We start from the raw sequence: 25,609 nt of genomic DNA, 5'->3' as shown, positions 1-25,609 counted from the left end.
AGCTTATGTGCTTTGTCACGGAGAGTGATGGAAGGAAAGCTAATTCCATCTCACCTTTGGGGATTGGTCCTAAGGCTATTCTACATATGTTAAAAAGATAGGTGTATTGACAGGACATTTGTAGAAATTGTATTTACAAAAGATTGGAAACAATTTAAATGTTTATCAACAGAAAACTGAATAAAGAATGACAAGATATGCCTAAATGACTGGTTCATCTTCTTTGAGTATATGTGAATGAAGAATTCATTAGGACCAGTAGAGGCTGGTACTTAATTAATGTGAAAGCACCCACAATCTTAATCATGGCAGTTCAATGAGAAAGGCAATTACCTTTTGGAACAGACATTAGAAAACAAAGACATTCCATAGGACTTAGTTCTTATGACTTTTCTTTGCATTCTTCATATTTCTACAATCCCTAGACTATTCCCAAAGCCCAGTCTACCCTTTGGCACAGATTAGGAATTCAGAATTACGAACTTTGTTATTTTTCTCATTTGTAGACCCAGACAGATTGAATTAAGAGGATTTTGGGGAAGTCATTCGTAACAGCTCAGTGTCCACATCTGAGCCCAGAACTTTCATTTGGAGCTAGGTGTGGCAGCAGACACTGTAATCCCAGTACTCAGGATTAGGAGCTCAAGGTGAGTCTGGGACAGTGTTTCCAAACAGAGTGACAGAAAAACCTCTAAGTTCAGTTAAGGGATTAAAAACCAACCAACCAACCAACCAACCAACCAAACAAACAAACAAAAAACACCCAACTTAAAAAAAATGTACTCTAGTTTAAGAGAACATAATATAACAAGAAAATCACTTAATATTTTAAACAACCCACATCTGAGTATAAAGCTGTCATTAAATGCAGGGGCAGGATCCAGAATGAAACAAAACAAAGCGGCTTCCTCGTGTAGTCTAGTTAAAGAGAGTGAGAGAGATTATCATGTGAAAATCACCTAAACCGTTTTTTACAGACAAGCATATACAGTAGGAAACAGAACAAGGCGGAGCAGACTAGTAACTAGTGAGGGACCTCACAGGCTCAATGACAGGAGCTAGATGCATTCCATTACACTGTGCCAGAATATAATCCTCCCAGCTCTCTCCCGTGTTCAAGTGAGTGACACACAGATTCAGTGTGGGCACTTCAGGGTTTGGGGATTGTTGCTTTTTGGAGTTCTGAAGTCTCAAGGTGGGTGGATGGTGACTTTGAAGGACTAGGAATCAGTTTAAGGCCTTGACCCTCTCTGTTGGAAGCACTTCTGGCCTCAAAGCCAGGACCTCTCTGCCAACTCTCAGCTCACCTCTCCAGGACTCACAGTTGACCCATGAACTAGGAGAGATCAGCTGAAATCCCTTGTCACATTTACTGAGTTTTATTGATTATTGTCTACATATCGCCACACACACGAGCACACACCGAACACTCGTGCATGCACCCACACCCACATTCCCATCCTGCTCCTCCTTTAGCATGTGAAGAGCTATTTCTAGCTTCCTGGGATAAATTCCTTCATTGCTTTCTAAGTATCATACCACAGGCAGACACTTGGGTCTAGTCCTTACTAGATCCTCACACTCACATCATCATCAACACATACTTCTTTCCTGGACGTGTTAGCTTTTCACTGTACTGTAGGACTGTGAGTCGACTTAACTCCATGGGCCTTCGATGGAGGTGGGGTGGGGGTGGGGAGGCTGGGTTAGAGTGTCTTAAACTTCTTTCATCTTGCCCCACAATAAGAAATTTTTACATCATGACAAGGTTCACACAAAAACATAACTGACAAATGGTTTTGCAAAGCCATGTCATGCTCACTAGTAATGATGTGCTGAGGTTTTTGTAATGGTTGATTTTTATTGAGCTAAGAGTCATATAACATGAAATTTACCAGTTTTGTCATTTTAGAACCTACAGCATTAGATTTGTAATGTACAGTCGTCGCTGGTAATTTCAGAAAATTTTATCACCCTGGAAAAAAAACCATGCCCATTATGTTAGTCACTCCTGCTCCTAATATGTATAGTGTGTGTGTGTGTGTGTGTGTGTGTGTGTGTGTGTGTGTGTGTGTAGGTATATGGGATATGTGCATGAAGTGTATGTGTGGGTTTACACAGTCACCTCTCTCCGTGTGTGTGTGTGTGTGTGTGTGTGTGTGTGTGTGTGTGTGTGTGTGTAGGTATGTGGGATGTGTGCATGTAGTGCATGCATGTGTTCACATAGTCACTTTTCTCCATGTGTGTGTGTGTGTGTGTGTGTAGCATCTGTGTGTGTGTAGTGTGTGCATACACGCACATATGATGTGCAAGTGAGGGCAGGAGGAAGATGTTGATAGTCTTCCTCTAATAATCTTACTTTTTGAGACAGGGTCTCTCCCTGAACCTGAGGCTTGACGTCTTGTCTAGGCCGGCTCCCTGCCCAGAGAGCTTCCAGGATCTGCACATCTCTGCCCTTCCAATGCTGGGTAACAAATGCTGGTATCGATGTCTAGCTTTTTAACATGGGGGCTGGGGATTTGAACTCAGGTCTTCTTCTTTCACAGTACACACTGTCACCCACTGAGCCATTTCCTCAGATCTACTTCCTATATGTTCTATTACAAAAGAGTATGATAGAGGCTCACTAAATTGGTCTCATCTTCCACTGATTAATGAATCCAATTTGCATTCTGAAGTAGTAACATACACCACACACACCAATGCTACACATATATACACACATATACGGAGAGAAGTGACTGTGTAAAACCACACATACACTACATGCACACATCCCACATACCTACCTACACACACACACACACACACACACACACACACACACACACACTATACATATTAGGAGCAGGAGTGACTAACATAATGGGCATGTTTTTTTTTTCTAGGGTGATAAAATTTTCTGAAATTACCAGCGACAGCTGTACATTACAAATCTAATGCTGTAGGTTCTAAAATGATAAAACTGGTAAATTTCATGTTATATGACTCTTAGCTCAATAAAAATCAACCATTACAAAAACCTCAGCACATCATTACTAGTGAGCATGACATGGCTTTGCAAAACCATTTGTCAGTTATGTTTTTGTGTGAATTTTGTCACGATGCAAAAATTACTGAATAATTACTGAGAGGACTTCTAATCCTTTGTTTTATTTCTGAGACAGGGTTGCACTATGTTGCCCAGATGACCTTGAATTTGTCATCTTTTGCTTCCCTAGGAATGTGCACATGTTACTGTGCTTACCTGGGGCATCTGCTTCTCACTGTGTCCTCTTATCTCCTCCAAGTGAAACCCTTTCCTTAGAGGATGCAAGAGATCTGACGTGTGTGTGTGTGTGTGTGTGTGTGTGTGTGTGTGTGTATACATGGCACATCTATTCAACAAATGCTTATTAAAGGCTCGATCAGGAAATAAACATAAAAGTAAGCGTGGATGAAAAAGGGAGAGCTATCAGTTCTTTCTCAGGATGCAATGAGGAGATGGGATTACGAAGATTCAAGGAGGCTGTAACCATTGTCATTTAGACTTCTGCTGCACAAACGCTAGACTTGTTGATGTCCCTGCATTGGCCTCTGCAAACTGTGTGAAGAAATTTGCTTTCACATCTGACAAGAATAAGGAAGACAGGGAAGAGAAAGAAAGCAAAGAAGGAACCAATCAGGCTAACACTACGGAGCACTTCTTCTTTATCAAGCACAGGTACTTTTTAGTTTAAGCCTCTTAATAACTCCTCAAAGTATCTATTCATATTCACATTTATGTTCTCAAAGAAGAACATTTTCACGTGTCTATTTCATTTCAGCTGTGTAGCAACACATAGATCTTCAGCTGAGACTAGGGAATATACCCCCTTACTAGGTACTTAAATACAAAAATTTTCTCTACAGCTTTCTAGTTTGCCATTCATTTTGTGATTCTTCAGAACTGATTTTGTTTCAGGATGACAGCTACAATTTCTCAAAGCTATCATAAGGTGGGAAGGCCATGGACAAGGACAAAAGACAACCTACAGTCCAGGCATTGCAAGGACAGAGAGGGCAAGAAGAACAGAGAGGCAGAGTGTGAATGAAAGACACGTGACGTTGCAGGAAAATCGGTCCCAGCTGCAGAGCAAAACTGAGGGAAGTACAGAGCTCCCAGTCTGCCGAGTGGGAGCCCCGTGGACAGCCACCCAGAACTATCCTGAGTTAAACGACACAAGAACAGCATGTGCAAATAATTATGGCTTGGAAAGCTAAGGCCGACTGACCATTGCTTGGAGCCATTAGTGGATGTCAACTGGGAAGGAAATGTGATCACTCGCCGCTGTAAGTGAGCAGGAGACCAATGGAATGAGGGATGGCTGAGATTGGGGACATAGGGAGACTCCCAATAAGAAGCATGGGGTCAAAGAAGTCTTAGAATATGACAGTAGATAAGAAGAGAAACTAAACTTAGAATATTGGAATATTAGAGATAATAGCCAAAGAAATAGACATGTTATTTAAAATGAGCATAGCATGTTTTAGGCTGTGGTAGTTAGATCAAAAGCAAACACATGAGACGTCTGATGGTTTTTCCATACTAGCAACGGACAAAGATTCATGTAATACCTAAGAAGAGAACTCTGAGTCAAAAAAAATAAGACTTAAAAGAAAGAGCCAGGTACCAGAAACAAGAAGAAATTGAGTACTTATCATGTACTACCCTCTGTGCTGGAGGCTTTCCTACTGTTAATGTTCAAAATGAACCAAAAGCAGGAACTATAATCTCTCTTTTCTAGATAAGAAATATAAGGCTTGGATTTCGAGTTCTCATAGTTGGGCTGGCTTAGCAACACGAACTATGGTATACCAGAAGGACAGGATGCCTTTCAAAGTTTAAAGTTCACATGATGGGGGTGGAGAGACAGCTCAGTGGATAAGAGCACTTGGCAGTCAAGCATAAGAACCTGTTAGCCACAGTCCCCACATTAAAATGCAGGTATGCTTGAGCAAGCTTGCAAAACCCAGCTGTGGTGACAGGGTAATACTGGTTACCAGCCTACTTCCAGTGAGAGAACCTGTCTCAAAGGAATAAGATAGATGATAGAAAAAGGAGAGTTGACTTCCTTCTTTGGCCTATACACACACACACACACACACACACACACACACACACACCACAACACATACATACAACACACATACAATAGTCACATACAACACATACACATGCACATACAATAATACACACATACAGCACACATACATACATGCATACAACACATATACATATCACACAGACACACATACATACAACTCACAACCCCCTCTCACAAACACATCCACACACCCATAACCTCCTACCCCAGAGTTGATATGCTGAGACAAAACAGAATGAAACCAACCAAGATAACTTACTCTTGGACCAGGTGCTCCAGGTGGACCCTGTAACATATTCAAAAAACAAAATGAAACAAACCAAAACCCAGCTGGTAAATATCTTAAAACCAGGCAACTGAATATTAATGGCAAACAGATATAAACATAAATGAACTCACAGGAGGTCCTGGTTGACCCCTTGGTCCTTGGGGACCCTAAATGAAAGGAAGAGAAAGCACAATATATAGGTAATTTGCTTTTGGTTTGATATTAACCAAGATCCAACCTCTGCCATTGCCTATTGATGTTGTGAAGATCACATGATTCACAATTGTTTCCATACTTAGAAACTCTTGCTTTAACTATGACCCACAATTCTGAACAACCTGGAAATTTAATTTTTGCGGGGGAGGGAACTACTTGCTCATTTTAACAAATTAAATAAATTGTGATGTAAAATCTTAATACAGCCGAAGCTATTTTTAAAATATATATAATTTATCCATTTATATTTTATGTACATTGGTGTTTTATATGCATGTATGTCTGTGTCAGGGTGTCATATCCCCTAGAACAGGAGTTACAGACAGTTGTGAGCTGCCATGTAGTTGCTGGGAATTGAACCTGGGCCAGTGTTCTTAACCTCTGAGCCATGGCTCCAACCCCATCCTAAGCTATTTCTATTTGCACCACCTAATCACAAAAGCTAGAAACTTCATTGTTTTTATATATTTTTCCTTCTTCTATTTGTAAACTGTATCCTTGTAAACATTGCCAAAATGGTTCTTTATTTTCAATGTAAATCACATATTATGGCTTAATACCTGCATCCCCCAACCTCTGAATAATGTCTTAATTTTTATCCTGCAATGGGGCTTTTGAGATGTAATTGGGTCACAAGGGTAGACTCTCTAAAGAGATTAATGCCATTATGAAAAGAAGCAGAGAGATGATCTGCTCTCCTCTGTTCCAGGATAAGGGTAGAAACTGGCATTCTGTAAGCCAGGAATAGATCAGTCTGTTCATCACACTAATGCCATTCTTTTTTAGAAACTGGAACCAATCACACTATTAGTCATCTGGTTCTCATTCAGAGGTGAAGTATAAACTTCTTAGTAGTATGGCTCACCCTCCATACTGAGCTCCTTTTATGTGCTGTTTCCACGTCACACATCAGAAAACAGAACAACTGAGTAACCAGCGAATGAGGAGCAGAGGTAGTACCAAGACCTAAGTCAGCTAAATACAGAAGTGATGTCCTTAGACACTTCATCCTGCTGCCTCCTCTTCAAGGTGAGGTCTTTATCAATACATCCTCCACACCTTTTATAGCCAGCTACTTGCACATCTCTAAACTCTCTTCCCTTTTCTCCTCCTCTTCTTCTCGTTCTTTCTCCTGTCTTCCTTCCCTTCACTCCTTTCTTCCTTCAGATTTTCTCTCTGTAACACAACCAGCTTCAGACTCCCACTTCTCTTGCGCCAGGCTCCCGAGAACAGGGATTATAGGCAAGTACCATCATGTCTGGCATCCCGAGTTCTTTCATAAATGCATTCTTTTGCACATGCTCCAGCCTACCCATCTATCTACTGAAGGCTCATTTCTCCCTCAGTACTACTTTAAAATGCTGTATCCACTACAACTACCTGTCATCGTCACTTCCTTTCTCAACTAATTACTTCCTTTTTTCTCCTTTCCATAGAACACAGCACCGTGAAAAGTACCTAACGGCTGATAAAATGTCTGTTGCTTTTTAATTTTCTAGGACAAGAATAGTTCCTAATATGTACTAGAATCTCCATAATTATTACTACATAATTGAGCAATGTTAAAAGTGTTATTAATTTAGAAAATAAGAAGGCTAAATAGGTAAATGAAGATGCCAAAATTATGCTGACATTTTCCAAAATGAATCAGCAGCGATCATGGTTCATGTCTTACACATCTGCTCAAAGTTATCTTATTTGAGGTGAAATGGAAGTTAACATCACATTGAGTCAAACTCAGATTATGGTTAGAAGATGGCAAAAAGAAGACTTCATCTCCAGCTGGTTTCAAATATTGTTGATGCTGGAACTGGCTTCTTAGTCAGGACCCTTTATCACTAAGGCTGTTAACCCAGGTTCTGTTGTGACAGCTAGAACAAATAACATGCAGTTACTTAAGTAGGCTAGAGAACACTCACACTATGACTGATAAACATTTCATAGTTTGCATGACCTGCACTTAAAATTGTAATCAGAGAATGTTCAAAAGTTGTCCTCAGAAGCTGCCTGCTAAGTTGCAGGAATGCCATTATTAGTGATAGTCTAATTTCAAATTATGCAGAGGTTAGAGTGAATTTGATCCATTCTGAATCAACACTGCAAAAATAATAAACAGCTGTGTGATTGAACCACCGAGCATGTTTCTGACATTTAATAAAATCTCTTTGATGGTTCAATACCAAACATCTATCCTATATTTGACTCCGAAAGAGGAATGTACCATAGAAAAATGAACAAACTCTTCCTACTGCTGACACTACCAAACTCATTTCAGCTTGTTCTCTAGAGCAAATCAGTTCACCACAAATATGATCGGATGAAATACTTAACACGTAACAGAGCAGGGCAGGGCAACCCTAGTGCAACAATGGCATGAGACAGGGCAGCTAACCAAATAGAACAAACTGTGATTCCAACCACACAACATGTTATTAGTCCCCTTCTTCCTCAGCTAACATGACTAAGAAAGCCATCCACTTCCTATCCGCTACATGAAGCCCTTTGTAGACAAGCTATCATTGTCCTAAGGGGAACCATATTCATGGAGATGGTTGTGGCAGTGGGTTGGGTGGCTATAGAGAAACCATTCTCTTTAAATCATGCCAAGTACTCTCTGTTTCACTCTAGAATTTAAACAAATTCTTAAACAGTAACACAGCTTATCATCTGATTTAAGAAAACTACTAAGTGTGTGGCCTTGAATCTGAATATGTGGTCTTTTTTTTTTCTTTTTCTTTTTGAGACAGGGTTTCTCTGTGTAACAACTCTGGCTGTTCTAGAACTTGCTTTGTAGACCAGGCTGGCCTCAAACTCACAGGAATCCATCTGCCTCTGCCTCCCGTGTGCTGGGATTAAAGGCGTACACTGCCATCTGCCATCTGCCTTGGTCTTTTTTATTATGTAAGTTTCTTATTTCATTTACTCTATGTAAATACATTGTCATTTATCTCCTGAGTTCTCTTAGGCTGGTTCAGTCTTCAAGTGGCCTTTCTATTTAAAATTTGAGGACTTCTAGTCCAGGATGCCTAGTCCCTGTTTTCTGTCACTGGTCTGTCTCCCTTGCCCAGCTGTGACAACTGAACAATGTTATCTAGTCTTTGCAAATACTTCTTTGGAGCTCAGAGGCAGATGACTTCTCCTGAGAACCACTAAGGCTTGAAGGGCTTAATTTTGAGTTTCACAATATTAAATAATATTTATTAGACAGCAATGTTAGGGTGGAATTGGTAAGTTAGAAGGCTCAAAGTGTGACTGCCAAGTTAGGAATCTGATCTCCAAGCTGCCTGTGATTGGCTGGTTACTCTCTGTAGCTCTTACCCAGCTGGTCCCCAACCTTTAGTTTTCTGAAAGGCTCTGTGATTTATGAAAATACATTGTTTGAGAATGAGAGACTTAGGTTCTAATCTTGTTTTTCTAAGTTATTATATGTTCTTGGGTGCATCCCTAAAGATTCAGGTCACAGAGATCTCATTTGAAAAATAGCAGGCTCAGTGAGAAAGATGGTTTGAAAGAAAATGGCCTCCAAAGGGAGTGGCACTACTAGGAGGTGTGGCCTTCTTGGAGGAAGTGTGTCACTATGGGAGCGGGCTTTGAGGTCTCCTCTGCTTAAGTTACACCCAGTTTTACAGTTCACTCTTCTAGCCTGCAAATCAAGATGTAGATCTCTCAGCTCCTTCTCCAGCACCATGTCTGCTTGCATGCTGCCATATCTCACCATGAGGATAATGGACTGAACCTCTGAAAGTGTAAGCCAGCCCAATTCAATGTTTTCCTTTATAAGAGTTGCCATGGTGTCTCTTCACAGCAAAAAAAAAAAACCAAAACCAAACCAAAACAAAAAACCATAAACTAAGACAGTGAGGACGGTTTCTATGCTGCTCTTGAGAATTTACTTTTCAGGCTGAAGATCAAGGACAGTGGAGAGTGCTTGTCTAGCATGCTGAAGGCTCTAGTTAAGGTTCTAAGTTTGAACACACACACACACAAATACACACACACACACACACACAGAGAGAGAGAGGGGGGGATATTATAATTGCAGTTTTCAAGCCATTTAAAAAAATTCATCTTTCTTAACGGGAGGGGTTACAACCATCAGTACAGGTTAAAGGTTTCAGTGTTGAAGTTTGTAGGACTATAAGGGAATTTGTAGTTGAATCAAATGAGTTGATTTATTTTTCATTTGAATGAATTATACTATCTAGGAATGAAATATACACCCATATATTTTAAATTCTTAACTTTAAAATTTAGGATGTTTTTTCATACTTGATTTTTTTCTTATACTGTAAGCCAAATTGGAGGCAATAATTCTGACACTCAAAAGCTATAAAGCCATATTAGAGTAGCTGAGAAAATGTCAGTGGAATTCTTCAACGTTATACTGATTTTTATCTTATCATAATGTACTATAAAAATGAAGCCGCCTCCCTAAAATTTATGGTAAATTGCTCTCTTTGCATTTTTTCCTACTTCTGTGGCTTCCAAGTTGTTTCAGGTTGTGATGTTCTGTCAAAATCAGAGACAATAGAATGTTATTTTTGGTGTAAGCTAATATTTTATTTTAAAAATAAGTGTATTCTATTATTTCTGACAGATGCTCCTTAAATTTCTCCTCAAACTAATTGTGCCCTAAAAGTGTTTTGGAATCCCAAGCAAGTCAGGAATTCTTTTAAAAAGTAACTTACAAGAAACACAGTTTGAAGTTGGGGAAAAAGGGAAAGGCAATTTCCTACATATTACCTGGAGCAGGTTTCAGACGCCCTAATCGGGAGCTGTTTAGAGAATGTATATGTGAGTCCTGGGCTTTAAAAATAAAACCCATAGGCAGCCAGACAAGGACCAAGTATAGAATAGAGAAGAAATCTCTCTTCCATGAATGTCCAGAAATGGTGACCTACTTGTGGGAAGGACTCATTTCTAGCTCCAGTTCTGGAGTCTATAAAGTTAAGCTGCAGCTCCTCCAGCAAGAAGTTCAAACCTATGACAAAGGGAAAGTGTCTCCATGGTGATATCTGAGCAGTGATGGGGATACTGTGATAAAGCATGTGACAGGGACTCCTGGGGACAGGAAGGCTTATTCCTAAGAACGGAAGGAAGTGAGAGCCACTAGCAGGGAAAGCGCTGAGACTGGAGGGGAGCCAGCTAGACCACACAGGGCTTTTCTATCAAGGGGAGGAGTTTAGATTTTCGTCTGAGTGCAAGGGTCAAGGAAGGTTTAAAGAGGGCAGCCACACATCTGGTTTGTACCTTAACAACATTCCTGCAGCTCATATGTGGAGAATGGATTGCAGTAGGGGAAAAGTAGAATCAACGAGAAGTTCAGAGCTGGGGGTGATAGAATGGTAATGCAGACAGTGTCAGGGATGGAGGTGAGGCAAATTGATGGGTGCAAATTGATGGAGACTAAGGTCAATTTTGTACTCTATGCCTTTATTATCACTTTTGTTGGGGGTTTACTTATTTTCCATTCATGAGGTATCACACTCCTAAGATCTGGAAGGGACTTAAATGCATCTCCTATAATTCCAGGCAGAGCAATAATGTTAGTCCAGTAACTCCAGGAGATGGCTGGCAAGCTTTCCATGACAGGAGCTTGTGAAAGCATCTTGTGCTGGACTCACTGCTATATCAGATGAGTCATTGCGGGGTCAAGCTCCTGTAGTCAGTGTTTGCTATCAGAGATGGGAGGTAGATGTACTATCAGAAAATGATCTCACAGATGGCTTCACATGTGTACAATGTCTCAGGAAGCTGATCACAGAAATGGAAACAATACTTAAAAATAATCATTTGAATTTATCCTCCATAATTACTCATATTTATCATTCATTTAAAATTCACTACCTGCCAGACAGTCATGACAAACACCTGTAATCCCAACACTCAGGAGGCACAGGCAGGTGGAACTCTGAGTTCAGGAAAAAAAATCCAAGAAAAAAAATTCTTCAAAATAGACTACCTATTGAGTGCCAACGACAAGACAGATGCTGCCAGGGATTGGGATCCCATCATGAAAACAAACATCAGCAAACAAACAAACATATGTTTTATGGAGCTAATGCTCTAATGAGAGAGACACCGAACAAAAGACCAATGTAATATAGCAGGCAGTAAGGAACCTGGCTAACCAAAGATACAGTTTCAGAAAGGGGGGATCATTGCCTTTACATGGAGGTGTGATGGTTGATCTTTAATTGGCATTTAGGAGTTTGGGATACAACTCTGGGCATATCTGTAAGGGTTTTCAGAGATTATTGACTGATCCTGAAGGGGATCGGGCCAGTGGGATAAATGAAATAAAAGGAGAAGACCAGCAAAGTGCTAAGATTTTCAGCTTTGTCTCCTTTCTACCGTGATGTGAACATGGTAGCTATCCTCCATCACATGCCCCTGCAGACATGATACTCTGCTCACGTGTATGGCACCAAGCAGTGGTTGACTGGACACTCTCAAACCATGACTAATCAAATCTTTCCTTCTGAAGTTGTTTCTGTCACTTATTTTAGTCACATAGTATGAAAGAAACTAATATAATAGGCTAGTCAGGAAAAGACTTAGTGATAAGAAGCCTCTGAGAAAAAGAATTAAGGTTCAGGTGACAGGTATTGTACTGAGTCCAGGGCATTAAGTATTATTTCCAGGGGTGGGGGCAAGGTGTGCCCAGTACTCCAGCTAGTCTAGCCTTTGCAAATGGCTTTTAAATAGAAATGTCAAGATGAGTAGAAGCAGAGGGGTTTAAAAGTACAGTATAGAAGTAGCAGGAACAAGAACCAGAAAGTGAGGAGGCTGTAGAAAGAACAGGAGAGGGAAGCCATCAGCCTGCGGGGTCTAAACATCATAGCTACCTCACCTGGTCTTTACAGGACCTTCCAGGCCCTGGCTCTCGGACCCTTCAGCAATGTGAGAGCCTTCGCTGAGTGGCTTCAACTCCATCCATGTTTCAGTTTGAAGGGGATGGACTGCCTGGTCACTAACTTGTTTATTCTGGATGCCAAATTTCTGTCAGAAATCTAAGACTCCCTAGATGCATACATTCTAGCTTCCTGTTATATTGTCTGTTGGAAAAAAGTCTGAAGTCATGTGTTCCCCTTTTCAGCCAATTAGCATAATTATTTCACTCCATGCCTGCCACCTTTTCATGGGGGATGCTGCAATCTGGTCAGCATGAATCGCTCTTGTGGCAATACCCAACCAAACAATGGTACTTGTGTCAAGTTGTAGCACAAATTCTAACTGGTCTTAATAAAAACCTGGAGTCAGATATTGGAGTAAATGCTGAAAGATCAGAGAAGGAGCCAGCCACTAGAGAGACTTCTTACCTCTGCTGAATCCTCAGACCAAAAGGGGCCGAGCTCCTGTCTCCACCCTACCTTATCACATTCTCTCTCCACCCAGCCATAACACTTCCTGTTTCTGCCTCCCCAGTACTGAGATCAAAGGCATGGGATCCCAAGTGCTGGGATTAAAGGTGTGTGCCACCACTGCCTGGGCTCTAGTGGCTAGCTCCACACTCTGATCTGTCGGCAAGCTTTATTTGTGAGAGCACAGAGTATCACCACATCAAGTGGTGGATGTACTCATATGCTTCACGTTGGTAGCCTTTTACTATCTATACATACAGCTCACACCACCACTTTGTACACCAAACATCCACACAACAAAAATTTTATTAAAAAGAAAATGTATGTCTGTCATCCCTGCCCTCAGGAGGAGGAGATAGGAGGAGAAAAAAAATAAAGCTAGCTTGGGCAACATCGCAATAGTCTATCTCAAAATAGAACAAACAGTTTAATGCTTTGATTCTCCCTTACAGCATCCCTTGCTGGCCAGACATAGCACGTGTGCCTAATGAGAGCTGGCAGGGCTGTTGCTTTGGCACTGGAGAAGACCCGTGTCTTTCCTGCCCTACGAGGCAAACACTCTACTGTACACAGCAATCTGGGGAGAATATGATTGGCAGGTCCTTAAACACCTTTAGGGCTTATCAGATCCCACTGGAATGTACCATCTAGGTTATTTCCACTTCTCCACGACTATAATTTGATTTTGAGTCCACAAGCATCAGAGGCATGATAGGGAGCAAATCTTACACAGTCTTTGATTCCCTGCAGATTATCGCCTAGAGACAGGGGCTGCGGTAATCACAGATTTCATTATTCAGTTAAACTTACAGTTTCACCTCTAAAGCCTTTTTCACCTCTGGGTCCCTAAAAGAGAGGGGAAAAGACGGTAGTTGAGTGTCACGGGCCGTCGTGTGTTTGATGCAGCAATGGCAGCTGTACTCAGAAACACGCCAGTTTAGATTCCTGTCTTACCACCTAGGAAGATCGTTAATTCATATACAGCCTCCATGTCCTGAGTAATGAAAGGCTCCCCCCAAACAAAATGAAACAACCCTTGCTGGTGGATTATGCTCTGCTCACCATTCCAAGCTCCACCTTGCAGTGAGACGGGAACAACAGGACTCTGACTCAGGTAGGATAGTCAAAACAGTTATCTGACAACCATTCACAGAAGAATTTGGAAAGGAAACCCTTTCAGTTTCTAAGTTCCCATCTTGTCTCTCTGTGCTTTCAAAACCCCTGTTTCCAAAGTGACTTCTTTGTTCTCTTTCATTTTCACTTTCTGTTCCTCTTTTAATTTTATTTATTTCAGTGCATTGTGGGTCACGTGTGAAGTCAGGGGACTACCCTCGGGAGTGAGTTCTTTTCTTCACTGTGGGATCTGGGGACTGAACTCAGGTTGTTGGCCTCACTTGGAAAGCACTATTAGCTGCTCCATACTAGCTTTTAAAATTGTTTTTGGGAATAATTCTTCCAACTCAAATCTAAGAATTCAATTTTAAAGTATGTTTTAAATTTTTTTTTTAGACTTCTAGTCTCATTTAGATCTCCCCAATCTGTAAGCTACACCTTAGCTTTCTAGATCATTTTTCAAATGATTTTTCTGTTCTGTTGTTTACATGAACTTCATCTGGTGTTAAAAAAAATAGTGAAATGGGATGACAATGTCTTTTCAACACTAAAGGTGTCCCAAATAATTCATCTTCCTTCCTTGCCACCAGTGTGGGAGTAGCCATGTGACCAAATGCTAGTCAGTTAAACACCAGAAATACCCGATACTTCAGGGTGATTCTGAGCAATTGTAGGAGCCTAAATTAAAAACCTAACCAAATCTGAAGTCCTTCATCCTAGCTACTGCACTCACCATAAGTCAGTTTGGTTCAGTATTTCCACTACTTGCAGCCTTATTTTTGGTAAGTTTTTTGTGCATTACAATATGCTCAGATATCTAATTCTGCCTCTTGTCTGTTACACTGATCAGCTTCTTTCTTTTTCCTACCATGCATTCCATTGCCATAACTTGACGCTCTCAATGCTGTTTCCAATCTGGAAGAGAAACCCACCATTGCCTCTGCCCTACCTATTTTCCCTCACAACATTTGTGGGTGTGTGCTTCTCAGATGCTTAGTTCTTATAATGGACTTTTCTTCTCAGAATGGAAAAAACAGAATATGGAAAAAATTTGAAAAGAAATTTGATGTGCATGGTGAATAGCATAATGACTTTCACAACTATTGTATAAATAAAACACAGTGAGATATTTTAATTGAGACATTTCTTTATCACATTTTCCTTGACCAATAATATTTCACATTTTTGACAGAGGAGAACAATCATTCCTTAATCAGAACAGCATGTGCTGAAGAACCACCCACTGAACTATGAGAAGTCTCCCACCTACAGTTTTATGTAGCTCTGAGTAGCAAATGTTGGAAGCCAAGAGAATGAGTTACACATTTTATTTCTTTTGAATAAACTCCAGTAACTTTAGTGGTGAATTCTCTAAATTTATCAAAGATAAGAGCTTTCCTTAACACTTAAAACATTCCATTTTTAATTTTAAATATGTCTACATATAACACTTTCAAATGCTTCAAAATATGGGTTCCTCGAAGGGAATGAATCTTGGTTTTCCTAGTCTTGATTTGACACAATTGTGTCCCTTTGTGTACAAGTTATCAGTTCTGCGATAGGACCCACCACACTGTTTCAGTCACTGTCTTATTTCTTGGTTGCTTTACAGACAAATTTCTTATGGGATTGGCAATGTGCTGACTCTATGCCTACCCCAGACCCAGATGGGATAGATGGAGATATCAGTGGTGCAACTTACTGGGTCCTTTTCTTTGACTAGATGAACCTCTATAAATTTTATCTATTGAGTAGAAATAATGCCTGCTTCAACCATTTGTTGTAACAATTTGAGGAATGCTATCATGGGAAATGAAGCAAGACAAAAGTCATAGAGGTCACAAAAGGAATTTTCAAGATGTTACCATTGCACATTTCAAAGTCTTCTTTGAATGTAACCTGCACTTGGAGAGCGTGTTGACCCTCCTTGAGACCATCAAGCCTAACCACACACTATCCTGGTTTTGTTGCTCATTTACCAACGTCTTTTTCTGTTTACAAGTGGGTGCTTCTAAAGACTCAAATCCTGGCTATCGGAACTCCTGTAGCTTACCTTGGAACTGGACCCAGTTTTACAGCATCAGTGACTGCTTCTGTGTTTACTACTCTCCCTGGATGAGTCCAGTTTTCTTTTCTCAAGCTTGAAATGCCTCTACCACTCAAACCTTCTCTTACCCTATGACCCTTAAGAATAGCCTTCCAGATGAAAATGGGCATCTTCTTTTAAACCTTGGGTTTCCCAAATACCCAGGCTGATTCTTTATGGACTATTCTAGAACTAGGAATTTTAAAAGAGGGTTAACAACAACAGAAGCAGCAAAAGGATAAAAGAGCTATGCTGTAACAAACTTACAGTTCCACCAGTTGGGCCTATTATACCTTCTCTGCCGAGAGGGCCAGTGTTTCCCTGGTGGGGGTAGAGAAAGCAGTCAGTCTCACTCTAAGAACAAGTCAGTCTCATTCTCCAAATAATTGAAAAGAAAAGAAAAACCTAGAAAGCTTGTGCTATGGTAAAATAGCTATCTCTAAATAGTTTTTGTTGTAATACATTCTAATATTAGCATAAATTACAGTAATTTTGACAGTGTGTGATACAATTGCATATAGTGCTGTAGTTTCCTACCAAGGGAGCTGTAAATTGTTATTTCTAACCAATACAAATCAAAATTAAAATGTTCATGTGGTGAGAAGTCCAAGGATGTATTTTGTATGCAGAGCATCACAGAACAAATGCAATGGCTTTATGCAGGGTACAGAATAATGAACACATTTTTAAATGAGTGTATGGACAGATGATGAAAGGTCAGGTGCCTGAGTTCCCGGAAGCATGGCAGAAAGAGGGCACGTCAGGCCAGTTTAAGACTCAAATCCCATTCACTGCTTTGAGCAAGACAGTGGTTGGGGCTGCAAAGCTCTTCAGGAGTCTTTCCTGCCACACTTGAACTGTTCCCCTTCTTCCTCTCTCTCCTGTCTCCTGTCCACCTAAGCCCTAGCCTAGCAGCTGCTGTGAACTGTGGGGTTGCTATGACGACAGCCAAATCACCGTTTGCAGTTTAGAAACGGTTGTTTTGTTTCATTTCCGTTTTATAGACCATCCCTCATTATGACGGCGTGATTAATAAGAACTATAACAAAGCAGGACTAACGCTGGCCAGGACCGAGGCTGGCTCACGTACATTCTTTACATGCTGCAGCTCCAGGCACTAAAATGCTAAATGACGTTTGCTAGCCTTTGAGTCTAGGAACTCTTTCAGCAATTTGCACCACTCTCTTGGGACACCTGATCCTGAGCAGAAAATACTCAGCTTTGGAAAGAGCTGTCCAAGTGTGGCCTTAAGAGTCCTGGTCAGAGGCAAGCCTCCTCCAGGTGGGTGGTGTTCAGACTCTGGCTGTATTAATGTGCATGACACAAAACTGCTTTGTGTTTTTGATGCTGTGTTAACAGACATGCTCTCCATTCTTCACAGCTACTCTGATGTTTTTTTAAAACAAGAACTGAGACGTGTGGGTGGTCAATTATGATATTTTGCTTAAATAATTTATGAGCTGTAAAAGGTTGGAGCTTGCATGGGCTATTATGAGTTTCCATCTTAAAAATCACTTTCTTAACTTATTAATGTGAGGTATATTAATTTAGAGTCCTACAATAAGCAGAGAAGCGGAGGTCTTGGGTGACAGGATGACTCTATACTTACTCTCTGCCCAATGGGACCTTTAGGGCCTACAATTCCAACAATACCAGCATCCCCCTCTGGACCCTAGAGATACAATAAAAATCAGAAAGCCTGCGTTAGCCATCTACAAATATCTTACAAATGAAGTCTCGTACCAATATAGAAAGAGTTATCAAAAATACTTCTTAAAAATGGGAGCAAAAGACAATTATATAAAAAAGTCAATGGGACATATGATTATAGAAATTTTCTTTTATCAAGTGTGTGTGTGTGTGTGTGTGTGTGTGTGTGTGTGTGTGTGTGTGTGTGTGATAGAGATGGATGAATGGATGGATGGATGGATGGATGGATAGATAGATAGATAGATGATAGATAGACAGGGAGAGAGAGCGCATGTGTGGGGAGTTAGAGGGATAGAGGACAGGCATCATCGGCATCATCTTACACTGTGTGTGTGACAGGGTCTCGCTGCATTAGCCATGCTAGCTGGCCAGCAGGCAGTTCCCCTATCACTGCCTCTCATCTTCTCCCAGTGGGTGCTGGGATTGAAGAAGGCTGAGCTACTGTGATTAGTTTTGATTTGGATTCTGGGGATCAGAACCCAAGGCTTTGTGGCAAGTGTTTACTCAATGAGCCATCTCTCCAGCCTTATTTTAAGTTTTTTTTCCAGACAAGGTTTCATATATCCCAGGCTTGTCTTGAACTTTAATCCTCCTGCCTCACCAAGTCTAGCAATTACAGGGGTTTTGAAATTAACATTTTCAAAGCTCAAACACATGGGTATACCAATAAATATTTTAAAGATTAAAGAAAAGTTCAGGTCATAGACTAAATATTGATTATTTTAACACCTCTCATTTTTTGAGATACATATAAGACTATCAAAACATATATACACTCCAGCTTTAATACATAGCAGAGAGCGATCTGTGATCGAGCAGCTGGAAAAAAAAAAAAAAAAAAAAAAAAAACAAAAACAAACAAAAAAAAAAACCATATATACACATACTCTGGGGCCCGGGAATCCTTGGAAACCTGTCAAACCTTGATCACCATGTTCTCCCTGTAAGGCAAACAGACAGGAAAATTGTTAATATAAGGTGGTGGTCTGATCTGTGGCCTTAGTGCTTGGTGATTTCAGAGTTGACACATACAGGCTGCCCTTTCAGACCAGTCTCTCCATGTAGTCCTTGGTCACCTTGTGCTCCTCGTTGACCTCTTTTACCTGGAACTCCAGGTTGACCAGTTAGCCCTTGTTCACCCTACAGACCAAACAAAGAAAGGTGATTTTAACCTCAGAACTTATAAATACACTAATGATATATATATACATTTTCAGAATAGTAGAAAGCATTGAGGATGTCAAATATATTGTCTTCACCCTTTCCATCATTTCCCACAAGTAAAATGTTATTATAATAAACAAAAAGTATAGACATAAGAAAGGAAAATTCCAGGGATTGGGGTAGACATGTTGAAAGAGGAGGGAAGGGGTGACGTTGTGGTGTGTAGAAGGTGTTACATGAGAGAGAGCATGTTTTGTACAACAGTGATCATTTTGCTCTGTTCTCCCTGTCTTCCAGAGATGACTCAGATACATGACACCAGAAAGAGTGCAGTTTCATGAGGGATGGACCCTGATTTTGCCATGATTATCATTCCAGTTCTGCCAATCTGAACAATGATTGGCTCTATTATCAGGTTTATTGAATATTGGTGGAATGTCTCATTATCAGGTTACTGAACAGTTATCTTCAGCTTTGGGGGAATAAAAGTGTATTTGGGAAAGTATGCATCTGGAAGTAAATTTCATTTCTCTACCTGTAGAAGGCAGATGACAGAGAAGGAAGAAGAGCTTGAAACAAGTTTTTTAAAAAAGTGCATTTGAAAAGGCTTCTAGGTCTTGGTGAATAAGTTATTCCCAACAACATGCCTGTTGGTGACCAGGGGAAACAGATAAATGTAGGCCAAATATTTTCCTTTTTCCTAATGTGGATTTCCTATCAGTCAGATTTTTATTAAAACCCATTCATTTGTGATCTAGACAATATATGCAGGGTCAGAACAGGTAGCTTGTCCTACCTGACACACACACAATAAGGAAGTACCTTTGGGCCCGGAACACCAGGGCTTCCTGGCGGGCCTGATGAGCCCTTTCCTCCTCGAGGACCTGGGGATCCAGCCAGTCCTGTTCTTCCTGGGCTGCCTGTGACACCCTGAATAACACAGATAAGACATGGAAACTAGGGCATGTTGAGAAGTCTACCTAGAGGCTAGAGAAATATAGAGGGGCTGTTGGTGATGTGGTGCCCGTGTTTGAAAGTATGCTTTCCCACAGGAATGAAACAATGAAAGGATAGGGAAGCCCCACCACTCACATGAATATCTAATTAGAGTTAATACCATCTTGGGTTTTTAAAATGGAGATGCCAAGGCAATACCGAGTTCTTCTTGATCTATACAAGCAGCATGCACAGTATGCTTTGCTACATTTTAACTTAAGAATGTATGTTCTGCTTGGGCATGCAGTTCTCACAGAAGAATGTCTCCTCACAAAGAATTTTCTATTCCTCAATTACACAATTATAGATAATCCAGTAAAAAGAACCTGAAAATGAAGCTAATCAAGCAAATATTAAATTCCTAAAACCACGTCCTGAATCAGGATTGGCCATCTATGGCTCACAAGCCAAATGCAAGCAGTCACTTGCTCTTGTATAGATTGTAACACAAGCATAGTTTTTACATTTTTAAATGATGAGAAAACCAAGATAATAATAATTAAGAATGTGAAGAGTATATGAGATTGAAATTTTGGTAACTATGAAAAAGTTTTCTGAGGATCCAGCCACATGCATTCTTTAATGTACCAATTCTGGCTTCACTTGCGCTGCAGCAGCAGAGCTGAGTTAGCCATGATGGAGGCAGAGATGGCGGTACTCCTGTTTGCTGTGCAGTGCTAGAGTGAGGTGTGTATCAAATGGACCATATGTGATTTTCCTGTGACGTTTTATTTCACGTCTTTTATTGCTGGAACATAACTACCATGTCAAAATATGAAAGATGAACCTTGAATGTCAGAGTTTATAAGCAGAATAGAAAGAATGTGGACTATTTTGTTGTCAAATTAGATGACAAACTCTTGTGTTTGTTATGTACCGAAACCACATCTATAACTCAAATACATATGATACAGTCCAGCAAATTAGACATAAGACATATTTCAACTTTACATAAACACAAGAGATAGGAAGTTAGAGTATTTAAAAAGGAGTGCTTATCATAGCAGAATACACACACACACACACACACACACTTTTTTAAAAAGGCTGGACTAAAATTTCCCAATTGTCAGCTCAGCAAAGAATTCGCCTTGTTTATGGAGAATGATTACATCATGTATCTAAAAAGTGTTGTTCAATATTGTTTAGCCTTTTGGTGAGAATATTGTTTGAAATGTTGACATTGTAATAGACTCAACAGTTTGAAAATATAGGAAATGCTTTTAAACTAACAGAAGATTGTAATACAGCACAGTTGTTCATTTGAGAAGTCAGCGATGAGTTTGAAATTACAGAAGAGTTAGCCTACTTGGATGAGCTGTGGGTAACTGTAAGGAAGACTATTATCAAGGAAGTTAAGGACAAACAGATGAACACAACCTGAAGTAGAATCTTCTAAGAGGCAACAAAATCGATAGATGTGATCAGGAAAAGACCTACTGAACAAACTTCAGAACTTGTGAAAAGTCTGATGTTTAAAGCTATAAATATTCATTGCAGTATTTGCCAACAGGGGATTTGAGAAAAACATTTGAATTTAATATATGGATTATCCAACCTGTGTGGCAACAGTGAATTCCATTGGATCTTGTGGATTTAATCTTCTTTGGTTGTATAAAATTTTTAATCAAAACCAGGGATGGGATACACGGACATCCAATTACACAATTTTGATGGTTTGTGATAAGTATATCTTTGTTGATGTATTTTGAGACAGAGATGAAAACTTTCCTAAATGAGAAAAACATCCCTCCATATAAGAGGACAGTAAATATATCTGAAATTTGTCCCAAATAAAGAAAGAAATGACATGGGATGTAGCTCAGTGGGTAGACTGCTTGCCTGGCATGAACGGGGCCCTACGGTCCAGTGGCCAGCACTACATAAACCAGGTGTTGCTGTTTGCACCTGTGAGCCCATCACTCAGGAGGTAGACAAGGACTAGGAGTTAAAGATTATCCTTGATGACAAAGTATATTTGAGGATAATCTGGAATGCTTCAGACCAAAAAACAAAACAAAACAAAGCCCCAAACCAAAACCTGCCCACCAAACAAACAAGCAAAAAAATTAGGTTTTACAGTAGACTGTGCAATGCTTATTAGTTAATGAAACTCAAAACAACATAGGACAACAGTGATAATACGTGAAAAACACACTGTGGTAACTTCAACAACTGATTACATGCAACACTAAGAGCATTATATGTTTCCTGTACTGTCAAATTAAAACAAGAATTGTAAGGCAACTGCCAGATTTCCTGAGTTCAGTTCCAGGTGCATATTTTAGACCTAGATGGAAGAAGATTCTGTGTTTCCCAATCAATTTGATTGTACAGTTGAGGAGTTTTCACATAATCTTCAATTGGAAATGATTAAGCTACAATGTAATGGCATGTTAAAAGACAAATATCAGGGGGAAAATCTAATAGAAGTCTATGAATTCCTTCCATGAACTGAATATGTTCAACTAAGATCACATGCTCATAAATTACCTTACGGGGAAGCTCCTATCTCTGTGAGAAGACCTTTCAGAGATGGAATATGTAAAATATGCAGAGTCACAACCCAGGGCAGTTTAATAGACCGGCAAAAACTGTGCATAGGGCACTAACTGCAGCAAGTTAAATGTTGTCTCTCCAAAGATGGCTACTAGGCTTTCTTCATCTTTCTTACTAGTGGACCTTATTACAAAATTGTACTCAATTATTACATGTTAAAATTATTAATGAATAAAAACGTGTAGCACTTAATTTGTCATACAAATTCCTAAGCAGAACTCTCAATTTCCCTCCTTTTCTATCCATTCTTACTAAATCTTCTAAGTTCTTCTCTAGAAGGGGCTTGCTACAGTCTGAGTATGTTCCTGGGATACTAAATCATGTTATTCAATGATTCTTCCATGCACTCAACAAGGATTTTTTAAGTATCAACTATTATAAGGAAGACACCAGAGGAAGCCCTCTAGGGAATATGCACATAGATGCAATATGATTCTTATTTTCAAGAATCTTCACTTTTTTTAGACTTTTTTTGGTGTTTCTAAGACATATTGTGCACCCTAATAAACTTATCTGGGGTCAGAGAACAGAACAGCCACTAGATAGGGAGGCCAGAAAATGGTGGCATACATGCCTTTAATCCTAGCATTCAGGAGACAGAGATCCACGTGGATCTCTGTGAGTTCAAGGCCACACTGGAAACAGCCAGGCATGGTAACAAGAGCCTTTAATCCCAGGAAGTGATGGCAGGAAGCAGAAAGGTATTTAAGGTGTGAGGACAAGGAACTAGAGCCTGGTTAAGCTTTCAGGCTGTGAGTAGCAGTTCAGCTGAGATCCATATGGATGAGGACTCAGAGGCATCCAGTCTGAGGAAACAGGATCAGCTGAGGAACTGGCAAGGTGAGGAAGCTGTGATTTGTTCTGCTTCTCTGATCTTTCAGTATTCACCCCAATAACTGGCTTCGGGTTTGCTTTTATTAAGACCCTTTAAGATTCATGTTACAGGGTTTCTCTGTCTCTCTGTAAACAAGGCTGGTCTAGAACTCACAGAGATCCACCTGCCTCTGCTTCCTGAGTGCTGGGATTAAAGGCATGTCACCACTGCCCAACAATTATTATACTTCTACATATGGTCAAAATTCAATGTATTATCTATTATTTATATTTAAAATGTATGTTTATGTGTCTGTCTGCATGTATGTATGCACACACATGTGTGGGTGCCTATGGAGGTCAGAGGAGGGTGTTTAGTACCCTGGAGTTGGAGTTGCAGCGTGTTGTGGGCTGCTGGATGTGGGTGCTAAGAAATGAGCTCTAGTTCTTTGCAAGAGCAGCAAGCTCAACAACAATTCTTAACTGCTGAACCATATCTCCAGTACCTAACTATATTTCTAGATACCCTTCTAGGTAGAGTTTCTATGACCACAAAAGAGTCACTAAGTATTAGTAAGCTATGTCAAGTTATTAAAGGCAGATAGCTATAGGACATAAATTCATATTCATTATGAAACAAACCTGAGGCCAGGTATTGGGGTGAATACTGGAAGATCAGAGAAGCAGAACAAGCCACAGCTTCCTCACCTTGCCAGTTCCTCAGCTGATCCTGTTTCCTCAGACTGGATGCCTCTGAGTCCTCATCCAAATGGATCTCAGCTGAACTGCTGCTACTCACAGCCTGAAAGCTTAACCAGGCTCTAGTTCCTTGTCCTCACACCTTAAATACCTTTCTGCTTCCTGCCATCACTTCCTGGGATTAAAGGCTCTTGTTACCATGCCTGGCTGTTTCCAGTGTGGCCTTGAACTCACAGAGATCCACATGGATCTCTGTCTCCTGAATGCTAGGATTAAAGGCGTGTATGCCACCATTTTCTGGCCTCTATTTCTAGTGGCTGTTCTGTTCTCTGACCCCAGATAAGTTTATTAGGGTGCACAATATTTTGGGGAACATAATATCACCACAAAACCCTGTCTTAGAAACACCAAAAAAGTCTAATAAAATGTGAAGATTCTTGAAAATAAGAATCATATTGCATCTATGTTTGTAAAATTTATTTTAACCCCAGAGGGCTGTCTCCATTCATGCTCATGTGCCACATACAAAGCTTTCTATCTCCCCTTCTACCTCATTCCCCTCTCGGACTGATGGCCCATAGGCCGAGAGGGGAAAGAGGACTCCCACATTCTAGTAGAAAAGACATACATTCTTCTGCTAAGATACAAACCATAGACACTTAAACACTGTTGACCACACAGCTCTGAGGTCAACGGATAATTTGGATTGATAATAAGGGTGGTAAAAGTCATCATGAGAAACTTTGTTAAGGTTACATGGAAACTTCATTTTACTTGAGTTACCAGACATTTAGCACAGTCTAACAAATACACTGCAAGTCGTTTACTATTCATGTTGGTTTCTTAGAGAGAAATTCAAGGATGGTAGCAGAGTGTTCTGTACAAAGTTCTAAGAGTGTTTTGGACAAGCAAAGAACAAACATTTTTTATTAGGGATACACAGATGGATGATTAATTTTGCTTTCAAGAGAAACAGATGCTAATTCCAGGCATTCCCTCCAGTGGCTTCCGGAGGATGATTTGCTTCAAACTAATGAGTAAAGGGGTAAAGTAACACAGGGAAATTGTATAAACAAAACCATAGTAATTATTCATTTTGGTAAGGGATGCTGAAATCAATGAACAGCTTACCTGAGTCTTAGAAGTTTAATATGGCAGCACACACATGTATAAAATATGAAAATTTCCCCAATCTATGCAAAATATTCTCTAGTCAATTAATTATCATTTTTATAACTAAAAGGTACTATCCAATGACAAAAATAGAAGGTTACTATAACAAAAGTGTATATGATGTCTCACGGCCAGGGAGCTCCATCATTCTCATACAAGGTTGTCTCCCTACAGGAATGAGTTGTGAGCCCTTCAGGAGAGCATTGCCTATCTTGACAGGTCAGAAGCCAGAGACTCTAAGGAGAAAGGTCCTGGATTCGACAAATAACGACAACAAAAGCATCACACGGTGGGTGCTTTTTTTTCTCTGCGCACTTCCCAT

General features: G+C 40.1%; 1 protein-coding gene and 1 long non-coding RNA gene across 3 annotated transcripts in view; one reads left to right on the top strand and one right to left on the bottom strand.

The window, feature by feature from the left end:
- Col24a1 (collagen type XXIV alpha 1 chain) overlaps positions 1-25,609 on the bottom strand; it is a 269,283-nt gene that overhangs the window by 22,764 nt on the left and 220,910 nt on the right. The window contains 8 exon segments of the mRNA XM_037207167.1: positions 5,386-5,412; positions 5,526-5,561; positions 13,785-13,820; positions 16,441-16,494; positions 17,783-17,845; positions 18,771-18,824; positions 18,916-19,023; positions 19,870-19,977. Of these exon segments, the coding sequence (XP_037063062.1) occupies positions 5,386-5,412; positions 5,526-5,561; positions 13,785-13,820; positions 16,441-16,494; positions 17,783-17,845; positions 18,771-18,824; positions 18,916-19,023; positions 19,870-19,977 (486 nt within the window).
- Positions 25,465-25,609, top strand: part of LOC114698286 — a 39,467-nt gene continuing 39,322 nt past the window's right edge. For both annotated transcript variants that reach the window (XR_003735334.2, XR_005091860.1), the window contains exon 1: positions 25,465-25,576. This is a non-coding gene — a long non-coding RNA (uncharacterized LOC114698286). The remainder of the gene's footprint in view (positions 25,577-25,609) is intronic.

The sequence above is a fragment of the Peromyscus leucopus genome, chromosome 6, assembly GCF_004664715.2.
Source record: "Peromyscus leucopus breed LL Stock chromosome 6, UCI_PerLeu_2.1, whole genome shotgun sequence".
Classification (NCBI taxonomy): Eukaryota; Metazoa; Chordata; class Mammalia; order Rodentia; family Cricetidae; genus Peromyscus; species Peromyscus leucopus.
This window is presented reverse-complemented; position numbering and strand designations above follow the sequence as displayed.